Consider the following 23,748-nt stretch of genomic DNA (forward strand, 5'->3'; position numbering starts at 1 on the left):
GCCTCCCGTGTAGCTGGGATTACAGGCACCCGTCACCATGCTCAGTTAGTTTTTGTATTTTTAGTAGAGACAGGGTTTCACCATGTTGGCCAAGCTGGTCTCGAACTCCTGACCTCAGGTGATTCACCCGCCTCAGCCTCCCAAAGTGCTGGGATTACAGGCGTGAGCCACTGCGCCCAGCCTGAATTCCTTATTGTACTGGAGACTCAACAACAGCTATGTGAAATAGGCAGCAGTGTACCCTTTTTTACAGGTAAAGAAACTGAAACTCAAGTTAAATGAGTTTTACAGACTCTTAGAAGTGGGAGGATTTAAAGGTCCTCTAGTCTGCTCCCTTCATTTTCCTAGGTGTGGAAACTGAGGCTCAGTGAAGTAATGTGATTTGACTGAGGTGCTAGATCCATCAGAGGCAGAACCCAGGCATCCTCCCTTGTGAGTGTGCTTTTTACAGCCCTGTGTCAACTTGCTCCCAGGCAAGCCCCAGGTCTCTACCTTGGACCCAAGAATTCTGGTCTCTAAGGGAGTCGGTCACCTGCTCACACCACAGACGCCATCACCCCACCCCAGGGCTCTGACATCACCTCCCCTGACCAATGAATGAAGTCCAAGCAAAGGGTGAGGATGTGAATGTCAGCTACCTCCCCCACCCTAGGCCCTGTGGTTGCAAAGATGCTCTAACAGGAAGTGGGTTAAGGAGCTGCACTGCTTCCTGCCCCCTAAAGCTGAGCGGGGCGAGGAGGGCGAGTGCCAGGCTGGGCCACGAGACACAGGACACAATTTCTTGCCAGGGTCCTGGTAGCTTCCTCTTCAACAGCCACTTCCGTGTGGCCGGGGCCCCAGGGGCAGGAGCTGCTGCCCGTTGCCCAGGCCACCCTCCACCCCCAATTGGGAGCCCTGCCCCCCTGGGGCCGGGCCAAGCCCAGCAGCTGGCTGGGATCCCATGGGGGACTGGTAGGGCACAGGTCTTGGGGGATAGAGGTGACCGGGCCAGTGCCCTGGGGCTCTGGCCATGAAGTCTCGGCAGAAAGGAAAGAAGAAGGGCAGCGCAAAGGAGCGGGTTTTTGGGTGCGACTTGCAGGAGCACCTGCAGCACTCAGGCCAGGAGGGTAAGGAGGCCGGCTCAGCTTCTGCAGGGTGGGTGGGGAGGCACTGGGCATCTGCAGCCCGATCCAGCCTGAAGGGCAGAAGCAGTTTCCGGTGCTCCTGGGGAAGGGGCAGTGGCCTGGGGTCACCATTCAAGAGAACTGTAAGTGGGCAAGACAGGAAATGTGGCTCAGTGAAGAAGGCAGGGCGGCTCCCTTGTGTAACTTTCTGGGGATGGGGTGGCTGAGGGGATGAGAATGTGAGTACCCAGGTAGCAGTGAGGGGGAGGATGTTTCATCCACAAGGAGGAGTGGATGAAACAGCGGGCAGGTGACTGGGAACAGGAGAGGGAGGGTGAGGCAACAGGGTCAGGAGAGGAGTGGCTGAAGGGGAAATGATTATCCTTAGGTCTGAATGAAAGGAGACAGGGAAATGGCCCCAGAAGGGTCTCAAGATGGCCCTTGAGGCGGGTGGTTTCCTGGCTGGAGAACACCCAAGGACAAGGTCATGGGCTCTGTTCCCACTGCAGCCTTGCTGGGCCGCAGGGGATGATGTCGAGCTGGAAACAGCCTCTGCCCCTAGTCTTTGTGATTCTCTTGTTGTCCCTGTGCAGAAGAGAAACAGGTTCAAAGTGGGGGGCAAGGGGAGAAGCTGCTGAAATGGGGAAGAATGAAAGAGAGGGTGTGAGGCCTGGCTTGAAGCTGGAGGTGGAGGGTGCAAAGGAGGGTGGGTGTGGAGCTGTCTGTGGAGCTCACCCAGCTCCCTCCCTGGGTTACCTTAGAGTGGGCTTTGAAGCCAGAAGGACCAGGGACAATATCAGGTTCACAACAGGGCCTGGCATGGAGCAGCCACTCAAAATCATTTCTTGATTCAATTTGAAATTGAACCCAGGCACCCTGGCTGCCCAGCCCAGCTTGTTTTTGGCACTTCAAGCTCCTCCTAGAGAAAGGCATAATTCTTTCCCCACTCCACCCCATTCCACCCCACCCCAATCTGTCATTTCCTCTTTGTCCCCTCCTCTGCTCTGGGCTGTGGTGCTTGCAGCGGAGGGAGGGTGATGGTGGTTCCCAGATCATTTCCTGCTCTTAGCCCCGCCCCTGCGTCCCCAGACACCTCCTTCCCCTTTTCTCCTCCAGTGAGACGACCCCTATCCCCATTGCCCTTGGTTAAGGGAAAGCCCAGACCCCAAGGAAGAGTGTTAAACAGCTGAAGCGAGCTTATTTGAGCCTTCCTCTTCTCACTGGGCAGAGTGGAGGTGGCACAGCTATCAGTGCAGGGCTTACTCCTTTCTAAGGGACTCCTCTCAAGAGCTATGATTCTTAGCCAAGGATTATGAGATTTAATTGGGGATGATGTTCTCCTCCCAGCTCAATGCAAACCCTCAGTTCAGCCTTTCCTGGTACTGCCCTTTTTTGTGGTCCACCAACCAACTTTATCTTGAAACGCTGAACCCATAGCCAGCCCAGACCCTGCTCCTATAACCCTCCCGGCCTCTTCCTGGATTCCTAGCAGGGAAGGGGCACACTCTCTAGAGGGGACAGACATCTGATTGCTGAATCCTGATCCTAGGTGAATCCGAGAGCAGGAGACCAGAACCTCACCAGAACCCAAGGGTGGGTTGATCTTGGGCACCAGAGTAGCAGTGGTGGCTCCTTCCCTATCCCTCAGGTCTTCCTGGTACAGAGAGGTGGAAAGTGGAAGGAAGGACAGAGAGAGGCTGGTGATGGTTCCTCTCTTTAATCCAACATCCACAAAAAAATGAAAGCAGAGAGATCTTTGTTTTCGCTTAATTTATCCTCCCTGATCACGTTGGTCTCCCCCATCCCCACAACCTTGCTCCATCTCAGCCCTCTCTCCAGCTCTTTGCCCCCACATGGGTCTCTTCCTTCCCTAAGCCCTGTATGTACTGAATTCTTTCTTTTCCTAATCTTTGATAGATTGTTCAGGTTTCTTTCTTTCTTTCTTTCTTTCTTTTTTGAGATGGAGTCTTGCTCTGTCCCAGGCTGGAGTGTAGTGGGGTGATCTCGGCTCACTGCAACCTCTGCCTCCCAGGTTCAAGCAGTTCTCCTGCCTCAGCCTCCAGAGTAGCTGGGATTACAGGCAGGCACCACCACACCCAGCTAATTTTTGTATTTTTAGTAGAGACAGGGTTTCACCATGTTGGCCAGGCTGGTCTCTATCACTGACCTCATGATCCACCCGCCTTGGCCTCCCAAAGTGCTGGGATTACAGGCGTGAGCCACCGCACCTGGCCGATTGTTCAGGTTTCTAATTCTCAGGTCCCTAAGCTTTGGGCCTTCCTCCCTGACCCTACTCTCTTTTCCTCAATGTCTCCATCCCTTTGACTTCATCGCTCCAATCCTGTCTGTAGGTTTTATCTCTGATCTCATCTCTCTGATCTCTATCTCCCTAACTCCCCCATCTCTGTGACCCTGTTGTCTCTTCCCCCATCTCCTTGACCCAGTTCTTCTTTGGCTGTGACTCCTTAGGCTTTTGAGTGTCCCCTTTAAAGGACTCTGGAGGTTCAAAATCAGCAGAGAAGGATAGGATAGAGAAGACCTGGTTTGTATGCTGCTCATGTGACAAAAACCTGGTGGTTTAGGTGACAGCAGACTATTTATGAGTCAAAAGAGTTGGCTTATCATTAGGCACCCGAGAGTACAGCAGCAGCTCAGACAAGGAGGGGCCTGCCCTATCTCTGCATTCAATGCTGGGAACCTGAGGTCAGTGGGATCCTAGAAAATGGGAGTAGGTACTGAAACGATGGATGGTGAACTGTAGGACTGAGACTAAGACGAGGCAAGAGACATGACTAGGGTGCAAAATTTAAGGAAGCACTCACTTTCAGTGTCGTACAATTGCCCTAGGTGCCTTTTTTTTTTTTTTTTTTTTTTTTTTTTGTGAGATGCAGTCTTGCTCTGTCACCCAGGCTGGAGTGCAGCACAACCATCTTGGCTTACTGCAACCTCGACCTCCAGGGTTCAAGCAATTCTCCCTGCCTCAGCCTCCCGAGTAGCTGGGACTACAGGCACCACCACGCCTGGCTAATTTTTGTACTTTTTAGTGGAGACGGGGTTTTGCCATGTTGGCCAGGCTAGTCTTGAACTCCTGAGCTCAGGTGTTCCACTCGCCTCGGCCTCCCAAAGTGCTGGGATTACAGGTATGAGCCACCACGCCAGGCCCCTAGATGCCTCATTCTCAAGGAGGTACTCAAGACCGTGCATGGGCATGGTTGGCATCTGCATGGCCCTGAGAATAAATGCTTCCTTAAATTTTGCACACTAGATGCTTCCCTAATCCCACCCAACTCCTGGCTGTGGTGTGCAGGAGGATGAAGGGTCTGGAAGCCAGGTCGTATGAGGAGAGTTGAAAGATTTTGGTTGGCTGAGCATGGTGGCTCACGCCTGTAATCCCAGCACTTTGGGAGGCCAAGGCGGGTGGATCACTTGAGGTCAGGAGTTTGAGGCCAGCCTGGCCAACATGGTGAGATTCCGTCTCTACTAAAAATACAAAAATTAGCTGGACATGGTGGTGTGCGCCTGTAGTCCCAGCTACTCGGGAGGCTGAGGCTGCAGTGAGCCAAGACTGCACCACTGCACTCCAGCCTGGGCAACAAAGTGAGACTCTGTCTCAAATAAATAAATAAATAAATAAATAAATAAATAAATAAATAAATAAGGGGCCGGGTGCAGTGGCTCACGCCTGTAATCCCAACACTTTGGGAAGCCAAAGTGGGCGGATCACCTGAGGTCGGGAGTTTGAGACCAGCCTGACCAACATGGAGAAACTCTGTCTCTACTAGAAATATAAAAATTAGCCGGGCAGAGTGGTGGGTGCCTGTAATCCTAGCTACTTGGGAGGCTGAGGCAGGAGAATCTCTTGAATCTGGGAGGTGGAGGTTGCAGTGAACCGAGATGGCGCCATTGCACTCTCCAGCCTGGGCAACAAGAGTGAAACTCCGTCTCAAAAAAAAAAAAAAGAAAAAAGAAAAAGAAAAAAGAAAAAGGAAAGATTGGGATTGATGAATTTATTGATTATTTTCTTCATTCCATATTTCTGTCATACTTTATTCAACAAAGAGCTTGGAATGACTTTCAAAACCTAAAACTTTACAAAAAATTAGAATAAATGATTGAAGGAATTGGGTTGAAGGAAAAACAAGAGGAAGAGAAAGATCAGCACCCAGAAATGCATATTACATTGTTCTGTATGGTTCTTAGAGGTGGGCTCTGAGCCTCCTAGTGGTTAAAGAGGTAAACATAGGCCAGGCCCAGTGGCTCACGCCTGTAATCCCAGCACTTTAGGAGGCCGAGGCGGGCAGATCACTTGTGGTCAGGAGTTCGAGGCCAGCCTGGCCAACATGGTGAGACCCCATCCCTACTAAATAACATAAAAATTAGCAGGGCATGGTGGCGTGCACCTGTAGTCCTGGCTACTCAGGAGGCTGAGGCACCAGAACTGCTTGAACGCACCCCAACTCAAAATAAATAAATAAATAAACATAATCAAGTGCAAGACTCATGGGCCCATAAGGAAAAAAAGTTAGATGGTTTAGGAGAACCACAGCTTTTTCCCCCTTCCCTTCCCTTCTTCCCTTCCCTTCCTTTCCTTTTCTCTTCCTTCCCTCCCTCCCTTCCTTCCTCTCTCTTTTCTCTTCTTTTCTCTCCTTCCTCTCCTTCCTCTCCTTCTTTCTTTCTTTCTTTCTTTTTCTTTCTTTCTTTCTTGTCTTACTCTGTTGCCGAGGCTGGTGTGCAATGGTGCCATCATCACTCACTGCAGCCTCAAACTCCTGGGCTCAAGCAATCTCCTGCTTTAGCCTCCTGAGTAGCTGGGACTACAGGTGTGAGCCACCATGCCCTGCTAATTTTTTGTTTTTTGTAGAGATGAGGTCTTGCTATGCTACCCAGGCTGTTCTTGAACTCCTGATCTCAAGTGATCTACCTGCCTTGACCTCCCAAACTGTTGGGATTACAGGCATGAGCTGCCATGCCAAACACAGCTTTTTCTGACACTGATATGTGAGACGAATTGCTCTGATGAGTCCTAGTTAATAGGACCCAGTATTCTGTCACTGGCAATATTCTCTGTTAAATCTCCAAGGGATGTTATTGATTCTCATAATTGATTAATTCACTGAGTCATTTCATATCGGGGGAACTGCCCCGATAATCACGTAGGTTCTTTCCTATTTTCCTAAGCGTCGGCTGGCTTGAGAAATAAAAGGACAGAGTACAAAAGAGAGAAATGTTAAACCTGGGCATCCAGGGGAGACATCACACATTGGTAGGATCCGTGATGCCCCACAAGCCACAAAAACCAGCAAGTTTTTATTAGAGAGTTTCAAAAGGGGAGGGAGTATACGAATAGGTATGGGTGACAGACATCAAGTACTTAACAGGGTAACAGAATATCACAAGGCAAGTGGAGGCAGGGCGAGATCACAGGACCAAAGGACCAAAGCGAAATTAAAATTGCTAATGAAGTTTTGAGCACCACTGTCATTGATAACATCTTATCAGGAGACAGGTTTTGAGATCAACCGGTCTGACCAAAATTTATTAGGCGGGAGTTTCCTCTTCCTAATAAGCCTGGGAGTGCTATGGGAGACTGGAGTTTATTTCACCTCTGCAATCTCGACCATAAGAGACAGGTACGCCCCGGTGGGGGGCGTTCAGAGACCTACCCCTAAGTGCGCATTCTCTTTCTCAGGGATATCCCATGCTGAGAAAAAGAATTCAGCGATATTTCTCCCATTTGCTTTTGAAAGAAGAGAAATATGGCTCTGTTCTGCCCGGCTCACCGGCAGTCAGAGTTTAAGGTTATCTCTCTTATTCCCTGAACAATTGATGTTATCCTGTTCTTTTTTCAGGGTGCCCACATTTCATATTGCTCAAAAACACATGCTGTACAATTTGTGTAGTTAACGCAATTATTACGGGGTCCTGAGACGATATACATCCTTCTTGGCTGACAGGATTAAGAGACTAAAGTAAAGACAGGCATAGGAAATCACAAGGATATTGATTGGGGAAGTGATAAGTGTCCATGAAATCTTTACAATTTATGTTTAGAGATTGCAGTAAAGACAGGCATAAGAAATTACAAAAGTATTAATTTGGGGAACTAATAAATGTCCATAAAATCTTCACAATCCACGTTCTTCTGCCATGGCTTCAGCCGGTCCCTCCATTTGGGGTCCCTGACTTCCCGCAACAATTTCACAAACATTCATTGAGCATCTGCTCTGTTTCAACATTGTGCCAGATGCTGGGAGGATGTTATTATATGTCAGGAGGTATCAATACAAAATAAACTAATCATAACAAACTGCAAGAAGTGCTATAATACAAACATGAATGGCTGGGTGCAGTGGCTCACGCCTGTAATCCCAGCACTTTGAGAGGCTGAGGTGGGCAGATCACCTGAGGTCGGGAGTTCGAGACAGCCTGACCAACATGGGGAAACCCCGACTCTACTAAAAATACAAAATTAGCTGGGCATGGTGGCACATGCCTGTAATCCCAGCTACTAGGGAGGCTGAGGCAGGAGAATCGCTTGAACCTGGGGGGCGGAGGTTGTGGTGAGCCGAGATTGTGCCACTGCACTCCAGCCTGGGCAACAAGAGCGAAACTCCGTCTCAAAAAAAAAAGAACAAAGACTGTGGTGAATTATAATATAGATATAAGAAAAAGGTTTGGAATTGGAGGTTATGTTTAAGATGTGCTTTTTTTCTTTTTTTTTTTCACACGGAATCTCACTCTGTCCCCCAGGCTGGAGTGCAGTGGTGCAATCTCAGCTCACTGCAACAACTACCTCCCAGATTCAAGCAATTCTTCTGCCTCAGCCACCCAAGTAGCTGGGACTACAGACACATGCCACCACACCAGGCTAATTTTTATATTTTTAGTAGAGACTGGGTTTTGCCATGTTGGCCAGGCTGGTCTCAAACTCTAAACCTCAAGTGATCTGCCCACCTCGGCCTACCAAAGTGGTGGGATTACAGGTGTGAGCCACCGCACCTGGCCTAAGATGTGTCTTAAGGAATGCATAGAAGTTCACCAGGCAGAGTCAGAGGGAGAGTAATTCCAGGCAAGGGAATCATATGAGTGATGCTACCAAGGCTTGTTAATGGACTAGCAAAGGGCTGCATCATAGGATTTGTCAAGGAATTGTCTGGAGCCGTGGCTGAAATGGTGTCTGGACCTGATTTGTGAAGGGTCTTATATACCAGGTTGAGGAGTTTGTATTTTATTTCGTATTTGTAAGGTAAGCAATGGGGATTAAAGTGGGGCAGAGTGGGGTGTATGCGAGGCAAAGGATCTAAAGTAGGGAAGTGCTTTGGAAAGATAACTACGTGGCCTTGTGGAGATGGGTTTCAATACATGGTTTTTTTTTTGTTGTTGTTGTTTTTAAAGACTGGGTCTTGCTCTGTCATTAAAGCTGGAGTACAGTGGCACAATCTTGGCTCATTGCAACCTCCACCTCCTGGGTTCAAGCAATTCTCCTGCCTCAGCCTCCCAAGTAGCTGGAATTATAGGCGTGCACTGCCACGCCCGGCTAATTTTTGTATTTTTAGTAGAGACGGGGTTTCAGCATGTTGGCCAGGCTGGTCTCGAACTCCTGACCTCAGATGATCCACCCGCTTTGGCCTCCCAAAGTGCTGGGATTACAGGCGTGAGCCACCACGCCTGGCCATTTTTGAGGATCTATCATGTATGAGACACCATGTCAGATAATATAAGGAATACCAAGATGGATCACACTTAGATTTTGTCCTTAAAAAGCTTACAGTCTAGTAACAGGAGGGGGCCTAGGGTTGGGAAAGATAGTCAGGTTTTGCACCCTTGATTTGAGTCATGGCTCTAGCTGGGTGCTGCTGGGCACTCAGTACTTCTTTGACCCTCAGTTTTCTTATCTGTAAAATGGGTACTAGAATATCTAATTTTTAAAGTTTTTTTTTCAGATATTCTTGTATTTGATTGCCAAAGATCTGTCATTCAGAATATCTAATTTTTAAGATTAAATGATAGAACATATATAAAGCAGGTCAGGCGCGGTGGCTCACGCCTGTAATCCCAGCACTTTGGGAGGCTCACCTGAGGTCAGGAGTACGAGACCAGCCTGGCCAACATGGTGAAACCCAGTCTCTACTAAAAATACAAAAATTAGCTGGGCGTGGTGGCGCGTGTCTGTAATTCCAGCTACTTGGGAGGCTGAGGCAGGAAAATTGCTTGAACCTGGGAGGTGGAGGTTGCAGTGAGCCAAGACTGTGCCACTGCACTCCAGTCTGGGAAACAGAGTGAGACTCCATCTCAAACAAACAAACAAACAAACAAACAGAACCCAACAACAACAAAGAAATAATAGCCATGAGCTTTCTTACCAGAGGGTGTGCTTCAAAATAATCCCAAACAGTCCTGTTCCATTTGGGTTGGGACAACTAATGTTCCTTCACCTTATGTAGAGTGTTAAGTAAATGCACTTTTAAGATAAGTCCTTGGCCAGGCTCGGTGGCTCACGCCTGTAATCCCAGCACTTTGGGAGGCCGAGGCGGGCGAAATATGAGGTCAGGAGTTCAAGACCAGCCTGGCCAACATGGTGAAACCCTGTCTCTACTAAAAATACAAAAAAATTAGCTGGAGACGTAGCGGCGGGCATCTGTAATTCCAGCTACTCGAGAGGCTGAGGCAGGAGACTCGCTTGAACCTGGGAGGCGGAGGTTGCAGTAAGGAAAGATCGCGCCACTGCACTCCAGCCTGGGCAACAGAGTGAGACTCCGTCTCAAAAAAAAAAAAAAAAAAAAAAAAAGTCCTTGACTCTGCCTCCCCTACCAACCAGATTGCTGCCCCTTTAAAAATAACTAGTAATTACAGACAAGTTTCTTTCCTTTCCTTTTTTTTTTTTTTTTGAGATGGAGTTTCACTCTTGTTACCCAGATTAGAGTGCAGTGGCGTGATCTCAGCTCACTGAAACCTCCACCTCCCGGTTCAAGTGATTCTCCTGCCTCAGCCTCCCAAGTAGCTGGGATTACAGGCATGTGCCACCATGCCCAGGTAGTTTTTGTAGTTTTTAGTAGAGATGGGGTTTCACCATGTTGGTCAGGCTGGTCTCAAACTCCTGACCTCAGGCGATTCACCCACCTCAGCCTCCCAAAGTGTTGGGATTACAGGCATGAGACACCGCACCTGGCCCAAGAGAGATAAATTTCTTTCTTTCTCTTTCTTTTTTTTTTTTGAGACAGGGTCTCACTCTGTTACCCAGCAGGCCAGAGTGCGGCTTCCTGCAACCCTTGCCTCCTGGGCTCAGGTGATCCTCCCATATCAGCCTCCTGAGTAGCTGAAACTACAGGCATGTACCACCACACCCCATTTGTGTTTGTATTTTTTGTAGAGACAGAGTTTCAGCATGTTACTCAGTCTGATCTTGAACTCCTGGGCTCAAGCAACTCACCCGCCTTGGCCTCCCAAGGTGCTGGCTTACAGGGGTGAGCCACTGCACCCAGCCTGACAAATTTCACTTTAACAAAGGCAGAACTTTCTAACAAAGAGCTGATTGGGTAGTTTGGAGAGGCAGTGAGCTCCCAGGACCTTTAGGACCCACTAAGCAGAGATACTGTAGAGGGGTTGGCAGGTTGAAGCTGATGATCTGTAAGAATTGTTCTGACAAGTTTTTATTCCATGAGCTTTGCTCGTCGTGGTCTCCCCAAATTCCCTTCTCTGAGAAATTCCATTTCTCAGACCCAGTGCAGTCTCTGACCACCCAGATCCTCTGATTTCTATGTCTCTGCCCCGTCTGTGTCCCCAGTGCCCCAGGTGCTAAAGAGCTGTGCAGAATTTGTGGAGGAGTATGGAGTGGTGGATGGGATCTACCGCCTCTCAGGGGTCTCCTCCAACATCCAGAAGCTTCGGTGAGTCAAACAGAGTGGGAGGGCTCTGTGACCAGGAGGCCAGGGAGCCAGAAGGTCACAGTAAGAGTTGCTGAGGACAGCAGAGATGGGGAGTGAGAGGCAGTGGGGAGAAGGAAACACAGATACTAGGTAAGGTCCTAGGGAGGTGCTCTAACAACTCCTCAGGGAAGGTGGAGACCATGGTCCCTCCCCTAACTTAGCACACACACACACAAACTCCACTCTCACATACACCATTCCCACACACACACCCGGCTTAAAAAAAAAAAAAAAAAAAAAAACTTCTCACATACACCATTCCCACACACACACACGGCTTAAAAAAAAAAAAAAAAAAAAACTTGAGCCAGGCGCGGTGGCTCACGCTTGTAATCTCAGCACTCTGGGAGGCTGAAGTGGGTGGATCACCTGAGGTCAGGAGTTCAAGACCAGCCTGGCCAACGTGGTGAAACCCCGTCTCTACTAAAAGTACAAAAATTAGCTGGGTGTGGTGGCACACACCTGTAATCCCAGCTCCTTGGGAGGCTGAGGCAGGAGAATTGCTCCAACCCAGGAGGCAGAGGTTGCAGTGAGCCAAGATTGCGCCACTGCACTCCAGCCTGGGTGACAGAGTGAGACTCCATTTCAAAACAAAAAACAAAAAACTTAGATATAATTTACATATCAAAAAATTCACCATTTAAAAATGTATAACTCCGTTGTTTTTAGTGTATTCACATACTATTCACATGGTATATTTACTTTAGATAGTGACGAAGTACAATAATCATCACTATCTAATTCCAGGACATTTCTTTTTTTTTTTTTTTTTTTTTTGAGATAGAGTCTCACTCTGTTGCCCAGGCTGGAGTGCAGTGGCGCAATCTTGGCTCATTGCAACCTCTGCCTCCTGGGTTCAAGTGTCTCCTGCCTCGGCCTCCTGAGTAGCTGGGACTACAGATGCACACCACCATGCCTGGCTAATTTTTGTATTTTTAGTAGAAATGGGGTTTCACTATGTCGGCCAGGCTGGTCTTAATATTTTTTTTTCAATTTTTTTTTTTTTGAGACAGAGTCTCCCTCTGTTGCCCAGGGTGGAGTGCAGTGTCGCGATCTTGGCTCATTGCAACCTCTGCCTCCTGGGTTCAAGTGATTCTCCTGCCTCAGCCTCCCGAGTAGCTGGGACTACAGGCATGTACCACCACACCCAGCTAATTTTTGTATCTTTAGTAGAGATGGGGTTTCACTATGTTAGCCAGGCTGCTCTTGAACTCCTGACCTCAAGTGATCTGCCTGCCTTAGCCTCTCAAAGTGTTGGGATTACAGGCATGAGCCACCATGCCCTGGCCTGTGTATTTATTTATTTATTTATTTTTTGGGATGGAGTCTTGCTCTGCTGCCCAGGCTGTAGTGCAGTGGCGTGATCTGAGCTCACTGCAGCCTCTGACTCCTAGGTTCAAGCAATTCTCCTGCCTCAGCCTCCCGAGTAGCTGGGATTACAGGCACATGTCACCACTCCCGGTTAATTTTTTTTTTTGAGATGGAGTTTCACTCTTGTTGCCCAGGCTGGAGTGCAGTGTCGTGATCTTGGCTCACCACAACCTCCACCTTGCGGGTTCAAGCGATTCTCCTGCCTCAGCCTCCTGAGTAGCTGGGATTACAGGCGAGCGCCACCATGCCTGGCTAATTTTGTATTTTTAGTAGAGACAGGGTTTCTCCATGTTGGTCAGGCTGGTCTTGAACTCTCGACCTCAGGTGATCTGCCTGCCTTGGCCTCCCGAAGTGCTGGGATTACAGGTGTAAGCCACCACGCCCAGCCCACAGTTTTGTATTTTTAGTGGAGACAGGGTTTCACCATGTTGGTCAGGCTGGTCTCGAACTCCAGACCTCAGGTGATCCACCTGGCTCAGCCTCCCAACGTGTTGGGATTACAGGCATGAGCCACTGCGCCCGGCCTACCTTTTTTATTATAGCCATCCCTGTAAACGTAAACTGATATTTCAAAGTGATTTATATTTGAGTTACTTTTGTTCTTTTTCTGTTCTTTTTTTGAGACTGGGTCTCACTCTGTCACCCAAGCTAGAGTGCAGTGGCATGGTCATGGCTCACTGCAGCCTCTACCTCCTAGGCTCAAGCGATCCTCCTACCTCAGCCTTCTGAGTAGTGGGGATTACAGGCATGAGCCGCCTCCCCTGGCCTATATTTGCATTTCTGTAATAGGTAATGATGCTGAACATCTTTTCCTGTGCTTATTGTCTACTTGCATATCTTCTTTGGAGCAATACCATGTTTATTCAAACCCTTTGCCCATTTCTTCCCCCTTTCCTATGGTGCTGACTTTGCCTGTTTAAAAATTTGGCTTATTTGTTTAGCCGGGCATGGTGGTGGGTGCCTATAGTCCAGCTACTCAGGAGGCTGAGGCAGGAGAATCACTTGAACCTGGGAGGCGGAGGCTGCAGTGAGCAGAGATCGTGCCACTGCATGCCAGTCTGGGCGACAGAGTAAGACTCTGTCTCAAAAAAAAAAAAAAAAAAAAAAAATTAGCTTATTTGTCTTTCTAGTCATTGAATTACAAGAGTTCTTTATATGTTTGGAATACTAGACCCTCAATCAGATATATTGTTTGCAAATATTACTCCCATTTTGTGGGTTGTCTTCACTTTTTTAATGGTGACTTTTGGCTACAAATGTTTTTAATTTTGATGTTCAATGTATCCATTTCTTTGCTTGCTTGTGCTTTTAGTATCATATCTAAGAAACTGTTGCCTAATCCTAGGACATAAAGATTTACACTTACGTTTCTTTCTAAGAGTTATACCCATCCATTTTTACATGTACCCAGTGGCACAGATTTAGGACCATACCCTACTGACTCTTACAGACCCTTGTACTGCTACACATATCTACAGCTACATCCCTAACATATCCCTGTTCATGCATAGATCCACTTACCTGTACATGTACCCATCCTCACATTCACATCTACATGTCAACATATGCAATACCTTATACTTACTGGCTTACATGTGTACGTGTCCCAACATTCTCCTTCCAAGTCCAATACATGTTGACCCACGACCATGCCGGGACCCATCTCTATAGGGACCCACCTCTCCCCACATCACCCCAACCCCTACCACTCCTGACCACACTGCGCCTCCCCAGGCAGGAATTTGAGTCAGAGCGGAAGCCAGACCTGCGTCGGGATGTTTACCTCCAAGACATTCACTGCGTCTCCTCCCTGTGCAAGGCCTATTTCAGAGAACTGCCGGATCCCCTGCTCACTTACCGGCTCTACGACAAGTTTGCTGTGAGTTGAGAGGCGGAGGGGTGGAAGACAGGGCTCAGAGGTGGACAGTCTGGCTTTGACATCCCAAGTGTGCCACATACTAGCCAGAGTCCTAGCGATCCTGAATGACAGAGACCACAGAAAAACTTACCGGGGAAAAGACCCCTCCTCCCCAAATCTCCTAGCCCCTACTACCTTTGTCCTCCCCCATTCCTTTTCTCTTCACTCTCTCTCTGCTATGTCCTTCTTTCTCCCTAAGGCCTGAAGATTGCACACAGCACAGTGGTGAGACTTGGGGAGGTAGAGGTCAGATTGTTGTAGCTGGAAGGGCCTTGGAAAGCACGTAGACCAGAGCTTCCCTACACTTAAGAGAATCAGAATACTTTTTAGAAGTAAAATTTTTTCAAGGATGCCTCTCCATTCACTCTAATTATGCGTTGAACATCTTTGGTATTTTATTTTATTTTATTTTTTATATTTTTTATATTTTATATATTTATTTTATTTTATTTTATTATTTTATTTTATTTTATTTTATATTTTAAGATGGAGTCTCACTCTGTTGCCCAGGCTGGAGTATAGTGGTGCAATCTTGGCTCACTGCAACCTCCGCCTCCCAGGTTCAAGTGATTCTCCTGCCTCAGCCTCCCGAGTAGCTGGAGAGCCCGCCACAATGCCTGGCCAATTTTTTGTATTTTTGGTAGAGACAGGGTTTCACCATGTTGGCCAGGCTGGTCTTGAATCCCTGACCTCAAGTGATTCACCCACCTCAGCCTCCCAAAGTGTTGGAATTACAGGCATGAGCCCCTGCGCCCAGCCTGTTTTTTGTTTTTTGAGACAGGGTCTCCTTCGGTCACCCAGGCCGGAGTGCAGTGGTGTGATCACAGCTCACTGCAACCTCAATCTCCCAGGCTCAAGTGATCCTCCTACCTCAGCCTCCTGAGTAGATGGGACTACAGGCGTGCACCACCATGCCTGGCTGATTTTTAAAATTTTTAGTAGAGACAAGGTCTTGCTGTGTTGCCTACGCTGGTCTCAAGCTCCTAAGCTTAAGAAATCCTCCCAACTCAGCTCCCAAAGTGCTGGTGTTACAGGTGTGAGCCACTGTGCCCAGCCTGAACATCTTTTAAATGCGAAAACACATGAAAAATATGCTATTTTGAATTGAGTAACACTTTAAAAATAAGTTGCACTTTATTGAGCATAAGAGCACTGAGAGACCCTAAATCCTAGCAGCACCCTGCTCAGTCCACACCGGCTAGGTTGGGGTGGGGGACAGCTTTCCTGGACACACTGAAATAACTCTGTGGTCCCTGGGGCACCCACAGAGTGGCACCACTGAAGTATCCCAGTACCAGAGCTCTACGGATGGAGGATGGTAAGGCAGCGAGTTGCCAAGTTCACAAAAGCTATTAAGTGGCATAACCAAAATTCAGCTGCCATCTTCGTGGACCCCAATTCTGAGCTCTCTCTACCAAGTCAGTGCACCGCAGATGATGTAGGATGGGGTAGCACAGAGTCCAGTGCACATTGTTCCTGAGAACTTGGTTAGGAGCTCTGGGGAGTAAGCAGGGGCATTGCTGGGTCACTGATTCCTGCTTCTTGCACTCTTCTCAATCAGGAGGCTGTAGGAGTGCAATTGGAACCTGAGCGCTTGGTCAAGATCCTAGAGGTGCTTCGAGAACTCCCTGTCCCAAACTACAGGTATGTGACAATCCATATCTGCCCAGCAACCTGAGACAACTCATTCACTCGCTGCCTGGAGCCTTAACTGGGTCCTACTGCTCCCAGGTCCCAGCCCTAATGCCTGCCCTGGGCATTCCCTGTGTGATCCCTGCCCCCGCTTTCTGCAGGACCCTGGAGTTCCTCATGAGGCACTTGGTACACATGGCCTCATTCAGTGCCCAGACCAACATGCATGCTCGCAACCTGGCCATCGTGTGGGCTCCCAACCTGCTGAGGTAGGTGCCTGTGTGAGCAGTGTATGGGGATCCTGTGAGACACTGGCCTTTGGGAGGCTGCTCCCAGGATGAGGTGTGACTGTGTGGGTACACTGGAGAAGGGTGTAGGGCTCACAAAGCCCAGTGAGAAAAGAAGGTTCAAGATCATGTTGGGTCGGATGGGCCCCATCTATTTTAGTCCCTTCTCTGTGATCAAATAAAGTCCCTAAAAGGCAGGACTTTTGTGTTTTCCTACAGTGTGTCACTGAGCTCAGGGACTGGAACATAATAGTTCCATGTCAACTTTTTGTTTGTTTTTGAGACAGAGTCTTGCTCTGTTGCCCAGGCTGGAGAGCAGCGGTGCGATCTCAACTCACTGCAAACTCCGCTTCCTGGGTTCAAGTGATTCTCGTGCCTCAGCCTCCTGAGTAGCTGGGATTACAGGCATGAGCCACCATGCCTGGCTAATTTTTGTATTTTTAGTAGAGAGAAGGGGTTTCACCATGTTGGTCAGGCTGATCTTGAACTCCTGACCTCAGGTGATCCACCCACCTCCTCCCTGTGCAAGTGCTAGGATTACAGGTGTGAGCCACTCTGTCCGGCCTCATGCCAAATGTTTGTTGAGCAAAACGTCTTGCAGTCTGTTGGCTGCGCTCACTGTGCATATCACTCACTGTGGTCCAAGACAGACTATGAGAAGTCCTGTAATTCATTATAAACTAGACACCCTGGTGTGCAAAGGAAATAGAGATTAATCCTGAGGAGGGTGTCCAAGAAGGCTTCCTTCCTAGAAGTCTTCAAGTGGCATTTGAGAATTGGAAGAATTATGCATACAATTTAAGAGGTAGAGAAGGGGTTAAGGTCATTCGAGAGAGAGAGAGAGAGAGAGAGAATAAGGTATTTTCAGGGAGAATCTGGATTGGGAAGTTTGGTGGGGCTGAGGGGGAGAATAATTCCACATTTCCACAGGTCTAAGGACATAGAGGCCTCAGGCTTCAATGGGACAGCGGCCTTCATGGAGGTGCGGGTACAATCCATCGTCGTGGAGTTCATCCTCACACACGTGGACCAGCTCTTTGGGGGTGCTGCCCTCTCTGGTCAGTGTCCTTCCTGCCCTCCACATATCCCACTGTTGGGGAGTCAAGTTAGTTACAGAGAGCCTTGAAGATCACCTACTTCAGTTGAGTCTCATACAGGGATGTTGGTAGTGGCCACATGGAGAGAACCCTGGGGAGATAATTGTGCAGTCAGGACTTGAGAAGACTTCTTCTGCTGTCAGTCTAGGGCATGGCTTGACCTCTGAGTCACCATCCTGGCTCCCAAGGCTAGTGATGGCTCATATCCACCCCCAGCCCACCAGGCCAACGTCCTGGGATCTCCCAGCCCTCTTTGTCCATGAGGGCACTCTTTTGAGGTGATGGACATGGAGGCACTGTCTTCAGGGGCTTCTGAATATATCCCTAACCTGGTAGTTGGCGAGGGGTGATGAAGGATTGGGTGCCTGAGGTCCCTCTCTTGGCTCTGTTCCTGGCTGGCCAATTCCTTTTCTTTTCCCAGGTGGTGAGGTGGAGAGTGGATGGCGATCGCTTCCAGGGACCCGGGCATCAGGCAGCCCCGAGGACCTTATGCCCAGGCCACTGCCTTATCACCTGCCTAGCATACTGCAAGCTGGTGATGGACCCCCACAGATGCGGCCCTACCATACTATCATCGAGATTGCAGAGCACAAGTAAGGCCTCCTTCCTGGGCCTTCCTCCCCTGCACTGACCATCATGTTCCAACCTCCAATTATGCTCCTCCATTCTTTGTAGGAGGAAGGGGTCTTTGAAGGTCAGGAAGTGGAGGTCTATCTTCAATTTAGGTCGCTCTGGCCATGAGACTAAGCGTAAACTTCCACGGGGGGCTGAGGACAGGGGTAAGTCTGGGGAGATCGGGGGAGCTCTGCTGAGGGTGCACAAGGCCCTGGCTCTACACACATCCCTGTCTTACAGAGGATAAATCCAACAAGGGGACACTGCGGCCAGCCAAAAGCATGGACTCACTGAGTGCTGCAGCTGGGGCCAGTGATGGTGAGTATAGGGGTGCATTTCTGTGTGTATGTGTGTGTGCTATGTGACCAGCGTGGGCTTGTGTGTACATGCAGCCAACTGTGTTCAATAATTTCAAAAAATATTTAATGAGTGCCTATTATATACCAGCCACATTGTAAATGTAGCTGAATGCTACGGTGAGTTCATTGTCTAATCTATGAGTTTGTTGATGAGTGTTCGTATGGGATGGGACAGCATGGGTATGTGGTGGTGGTGGTGGTGGTGGTGGTGGTGGTGACAATGGCCAGTGACTGTATCTGCAGGGAAGGAAGGGAGTTCCCTAGGTATGTGAAGGTGAGGTGATCTTTGACCTACTGGCTGGGTGAAAAGTTTGCAGTAGTGATCAAAAGAAGCTGGGCCTGGTGCCTTCCAGGCTATCGTTGCTTTCAGGCCTGAGAAAGCAGAGAGCATTCTCCAGAGCCTTCTTGAGATGTCTAGGCCCCTTGGAGTTTAGGCCATTGCCTACCTGGCCCTCTTTTTCCTCCACAGAGCCAGAGGGGCTGGTGGGGCCCAGCAGCCCCCGGCCAAGCCCATTGCTGCCTGAGAGCTTGGAGAACGATTCTATAGAGGCAGCAGAGGGTGAACAGGAGCCTGAGGCAGAAGCATTGGGTGGCACAAACTCTGAACCAGGCACACCACGAGCTGGGCGGTCAGCCATCCGGGCTGGGGGCAGCAGCCGTGCAGAACGCTGTGCTGGTGTCCACATCTCAGACCCCTACAATGTCAACCTCCCGCTACACATCACCTCTATCCTCAGTGTGCCCCCGAACATCATCTCTAACGTTTCTTTGGCCAGGCTCACCCGTGGCCTTGAGTGCCCTGCTCTACAGCACCGGCCAAGCCCTGCCTCTGGCCCTGGCCCTGGCCCTGGCCTTGGCCCTGGCCCCCCAGGTGAGGACCCATTGATTGACCAAGACTAGGAAAGGGGACTGGAACTCTAGGCTGAAGCTCTGATGCTGGAAGATCCACCCTAGGAAGGGCAGAGGCCTCAGCCCTTGGGCTTTGGGGTGGTTACCTTCAGCTGCCTCCCTAGATTCAGGATTAGGGAAATCCAGTAATATTATCAGGCTATGTGAAATCTATGGAGAGGAGATCTCTAGCAGCCTTCAGAACATTGATGTACCCCAGAATAGGGGCCTGTGTCAGAAACATACAGCAGGGATTACTAAGGACAAATGTGGGAATATATAATGGATGGGTAACAATAATAGTAACATCAATACTATCAGCTAACATTTAGCAAGAGTTTATTAAGTACCAGCCGGGCGCCGTGGCTCATGCCTATAATCCCAGCACTTTGGGATGCCTAGGCAGGCAGATCACCTGAGGTCAGGAGTTCGAGACCAGCCTGCCCAACATGGCGAAACCCCATCTCTACTAAAAATGCAAAAAACTGGCCAGGTATGGTGGCAGATGCCTGCGGTCCCAGCTCCTTGGGAGGCTGAGGCAGGAGAATCGCTTGAACCCAGGAGGCAGAGGCTGCAGCGAGCCGAGATCACGCCACTGCACTCTAGCCTGGGCGACAAGAGCAAAACTCTGTCTCAAATTAAAAAAAAAAAACACAAAAAACAGTTTATTAAGTACCAAGTGCTAGGCCAGGCACGGTGGCTCACACCTGTAATCCCAACACTTTGGGAAGCTGAGGAGGGTGGATCACTGGAGGTCAGGAGTTCGAGACCAGCCTGGTCAACATGGTGAAACCCCGTCTCTACTAAAAAAAATTAAAAAAAAATTAGCCAGGCGTGCGTGGTGAGGCATGCCTGTAATCCCAGAGACTCAGAAGGCTGAGGCAGGAGAATTGGTTGAACCCAGGAGGTGGAGGTTGCAGTGAGCTGAGATTGCGCCACTGCACTCCAGCCTGGGAGACATAGCAAGACTCCGTCTCAAAAAAAAAAAAAAAAAAAAAAAGGTCCAAGTGCTGTGATTGCAGGATTGGTTTGTTTCATTTTCTCATAATCTTATGACATAGGTATTGTTAGCCTTATGTTACAGCAGTGGAAACTGAGACTTAGGTTAATCAATTTGCAATTGATTTAGGTAGAAGTAGCAGAGCTAGGATCTGATCCTTGCTCTGACTCCAGTTCCTGAAGTGTCACTCATGAGAAGTCCTGAAGCAGGATAGGATAGTGGGTAAGAACATGGGCTATAGAGTTAAGTAGACTTGGGTTCAAATTTTGGCTGTACTGCTTATTCATTACATGACCTTAGACAAATTGTTTAATCTCTCTGAGCCTCAGTTTCCTCATATGTAAAATGAGGACAATACCCCACATAATAGTTTGGAGGAAAAAATGCCAATGCATTGTAAAATACATAGCACAGTGCTTGGCACCTGGTAGGGTCTCAATTAAGGTAGCAAGCCAATAACCAGGGACATTGGTCTGAAAGGATCAGTCATGCAGAGTAGCAATGCTGGGAGTGCTGGGCCCCTGCTATATCAATGCTAGGAGGACTCACACTGAAAAGGGTCAGGGCTTGACCTTTGTATTCCTGGGACTACTTCTCCCCCAACAGATGAAAAGTTGGAAGCAAGTCCAGCCTCAAGTCCCCTGGCAGACTCAGGCCCAGACGACTTGGCTCCTGCCCTGGAGGACTCGCTGTCCCAGGAGGTGCAGGACTCCTTCTCCTTCCTAGAGGACTCAAGCAGCTCAGAACCTGAGTGGGTGGGGGCAGAGGATGGGGAGGTGGCCCAGGCAGAAGCAGCAGGAGCAGCCTTCTCCCCTGGGGAGGACGACCCTGGGATGGGCTACCTGGAGGAGCTCCTGGGAGTTGGGCCTCAGGTAAGGAGAGCCGTGCTGGGTTTGGGGGTGGCATGGAGTCAAGGGTGGACAGGGCCTCCTGGTCCTGAGTCACAATGCTGTGCCTACAGGTGGAGGAGTTCTCTGTGGAGCCACCCCTGGATGACCTGTCTCTGGATGAGGCACAGTTTGTCTTGGCCCCCAGCTGCTGTTCCCTGGACTCCGCTGGCCCCAGGCCTGAAGTTGAGGAGGAAAATGGGGAGGAAGTTTTCCTGAGTGCCTATGATGACCTAAGTCCCCTTCTGGGACCTAAACCCCCAATCTGGAAGGGTTCAGGGAGTCTGGAGGGAGAGGCAGCAGGATGTGGAAGGCAGGCTCTGGGACAGGGTGGGGAAGAGCAGGCATGCTGGGAAGTTGGGGAGGACAAGCAGGCTGAGCCTGGAGGCAGGCTAGACATCAGGGAAGAGGCAGAGGGAAGTCCAGAGACCAAGGTGGAGGCTGGAAAGGCCAGTGAGGATAGAGGGGAGGCTGGGGGAAGCCAAGAGACAAAAGTCAGATTGAGAGAAGGGAGTAGGGAAGAGACAGAGGCCAAGGAAGAGAAGTCCAAAGGTCAGAAGAAGGCTGACAGTATGGAGGCTAAAGGTGTGGAGGAACCAGGAGGAGATGAGTATACAGATGAGAAGGAAAAAGAAATTGAGAGAGGAGAGGATGAACAAAGAGAGGAAGCCCAGGTAGAAGCTGGAAGGGACCTAGAGCAAGGGGCCCAGGAAGATCAAGTTGCTGAGGAGAAATGGGAAGTTGTACAGAAACAAGAGGCTGAGGGAGTCAGAGAGGATGAGGACAAAGGACAGAGGGAGAAGGGGTACCATGAAGCAAGAAAAGACCAGGGAGATGGTGAAGACAGCAGAAGCCCAGAAGCAGCAACTGAAGGAGGAGCAGGGGAGGTCAGCAAGGAACGGGAGAGTGGGGATGGAGAGGCTGAGGGAGACCAGAGGGCTGGAGGGTACTATTTAGAAGAGGACACCCTCTCTGAAGGTTCAGGTGTAGCGTCCCTGGAGGTTGACTGTGCCAAAGAGGGCAATCCTCACTCTTCTGAGATCGAAGAGGTAGCCCCACAGCCACCTCAGCCAGAGGAGATGGAGCCTGAGGGGCAGCCCAGTCCAGACGGCTGTCTATGCCCCTGTTCTCTTGGCCTGGGTGGCGTGGGCATGCGTCTAGCTTCCACTCTGGTTCAGGTCCAACAGGTCCGCTCTGTGCCTGTGGTGCCCCCCAAGCCACAGTTTGCCAAGATGCCCAGTGCAATGTGTAGCAAGATTCATGTGGCACCTGCAAATCCATGCCCGAGGCCTGGCCGGCTTGATGGGACTCCTGGAGAAAGGGCCTGGGGGTCCCGAGCTTCTCGATCCTCTTGGAGGAATGGGGGTAGTCTTTCCTTTGATGCTGCTGTGGCCCTAGCCCGGGACCGCCAAAGGACTGAGGCTCAAGGAGTTCGGCGAACCCAGACCTGTACTGAGGGTGGGGATTACTGCCTCATCCCCAGAACCTCCCCTTGTAGCATGATCTCTGCCCATTCTCCTCGGCCCCTTAGCTGCCTGGAGCTCCCATCTGAAGGTGCAGAAGGGTCTGGATCCCGGAGTCGTCTTAGTCTGCCCCCCAGAGAACCCCAGGTTCCTGACCCCCTGTTGTCCTCTCAGCGCAGGTCATATGCATTTGAAACACAGGCTAACCCTGGGAAAGGTGAGGGACTGTGATTAGGACCACAGCCCTGGGCAAAGGGGACCAGTAAGTTGTCTTGAATCTCCAGGGTTCCTGACTAGCTGTCTCCTCTGCAGCATGAGCAGCTGTAGTGCCCAACTCTATAGGCTTTGGCCCTCCAGCTTCTCTCTTTGACTGTGGGAGGCACTGCCTTGGTTGGTTTACCTGAACTTGTCTCAGACACAAAGCACTTATCTCTTAGGAGATTCCCAAGAAAGTCAACAAGATCTTGTTCCCAGGGAGTGGGTCATTGGCCAAAGGGAACATAAGGTAGGCAGAAAACTTAAAAGAGTTTGTTAAAGTGAAGACTGGAGAAATTCCTCCCTTCCTCTGAGCTGTGAATCTCTCTTCATGAAAGCCAAAGGTAGAGACAGGGAGGACAGGGCCAGGTTAGGGCCTTCCACACACAAACACTTCTAGAGTTGCCCATTCCTGTTATGTTCTTGGACCCTAAGATACCTCCTGTCCCTTTTAAATCCAGATTAAGAGAAACGTCCAGGAAGAGCTCTTTGAAGCCCTCAATATTTGTTGGAGGGACTGGACTCCTCTCCAGCTCCCCACCCTCTGCCTCCAGTCACCATGTGCAAGAGAGGTCCTGTACAGATCTCTCTGGGCTCTCCTTTTTCCTTTGGAATAACTTCTTCCTATTTCAGGAAAGGGAAATGGTGTCACTCAGGCCCTGGGACTGCTTCTCCAGCCATGCTGGGGCCACAGGTCCCACTCTAGTGAAGGTCAATGTCTCAGAATAAAAGCTGTATTTTTACACATAGTGTGGAGTCTCATTATTCTTATTAAAGTCTTTGGTGATAGGTATTATATCTTCACATATTTGGCAAAACATTCTTTTTCTTCTTCTTGTTTGGGTGCTCTTCCTCAGTTGTTGTCATGGAGACTAGTGGCCAGAAACTAGAGCTAGGTTCATGGTGGTCAAGAAATAAGGAAGAGAAACTCATATTTACATAATGCG

At 49.5% G+C, this 23,748-nt stretch overlaps 1 protein-coding gene across 6 annotated transcripts; it reads left to right on the plus strand.

Moving 5' to 3' along the window:
* The first annotated feature begins 588 nt into the window (after positions 1–588).
* ARHGAP30 (Rho GTPase activating protein 30) lies at positions 589–23,546 on the plus strand. 6 transcript variants are annotated; one of them, XM_016930642.4, is made up of 12 exons: positions 589–1,106; positions 10,888–10,990; positions 14,135–14,279; positions 15,880–15,962; positions 16,112–16,219; positions 17,168–17,295; positions 17,756–17,927; positions 18,010–18,113; positions 18,190–18,267; positions 18,778–19,179; positions 20,803–21,068; positions 21,158–23,546. In XM_016930642.4, the coding sequence occupies exons 1-12, from the start codon at positions 1,010–1,012 to the stop codon at positions 22,775–22,777; spliced, it is 3,306 nt and encodes a 1,101-aa protein (XP_016786131.3). In that variant the 5' UTR covers positions 589–1,009; the 3' UTR covers positions 22,778–23,546. The 6 variants fall into 6 exon arrangements, with proteins under 6 accessions (XP_016786131.3, XP_063667871.1, XP_063667863.1 ...); XM_063811793.1 differs by having other exon boundaries at positions 600–1,106; positions 20,803–20,897; XM_063811796.1 differs by having other exon boundaries at positions 646–1,106; positions 14,139–14,279.
* Positions 23,547–23,748: the final 202 nt, after the last annotated feature.

The sequence above is a fragment of the Pan troglodytes genome, chromosome 1 (assembly GCF_028858775.2).
Source record: "Pan troglodytes isolate AG18354 chromosome 1, NHGRI_mPanTro3-v2.0_pri, whole genome shotgun sequence".
NCBI lineage: Eukaryota > Metazoa > Chordata > Mammalia > Primates > Hominidae > Pan > Pan troglodytes.

What these genes read in the sequence shown, in the direction of transcription:
- ARHGAP30 (XM_016930642.4), top strand. Translation starts at nt 1,010, where the DNA reads ATGAAGTCTCGGCAGAAAGGAAAGAAGAAGGGCAGCGCAAAGGAGCGG. An exon ending in CTCCCTGTCCCAAACTACAG is followed by an intron (nt 15,963 to 16,111) that starts GTATGTGACAAT and finishes CGCTTTCTGCAG; the next exon opens with GACCCTGGAGTTCCTCATGA. An exon ending in TGGGCTCCCAACCTGCTGAG is followed by an intron (nt 16,220 to 17,167) that starts GTAGGTGCCTGT and finishes ACATTTCCACAG; the next exon opens with GTCTAAGGACATAGAGGCCT.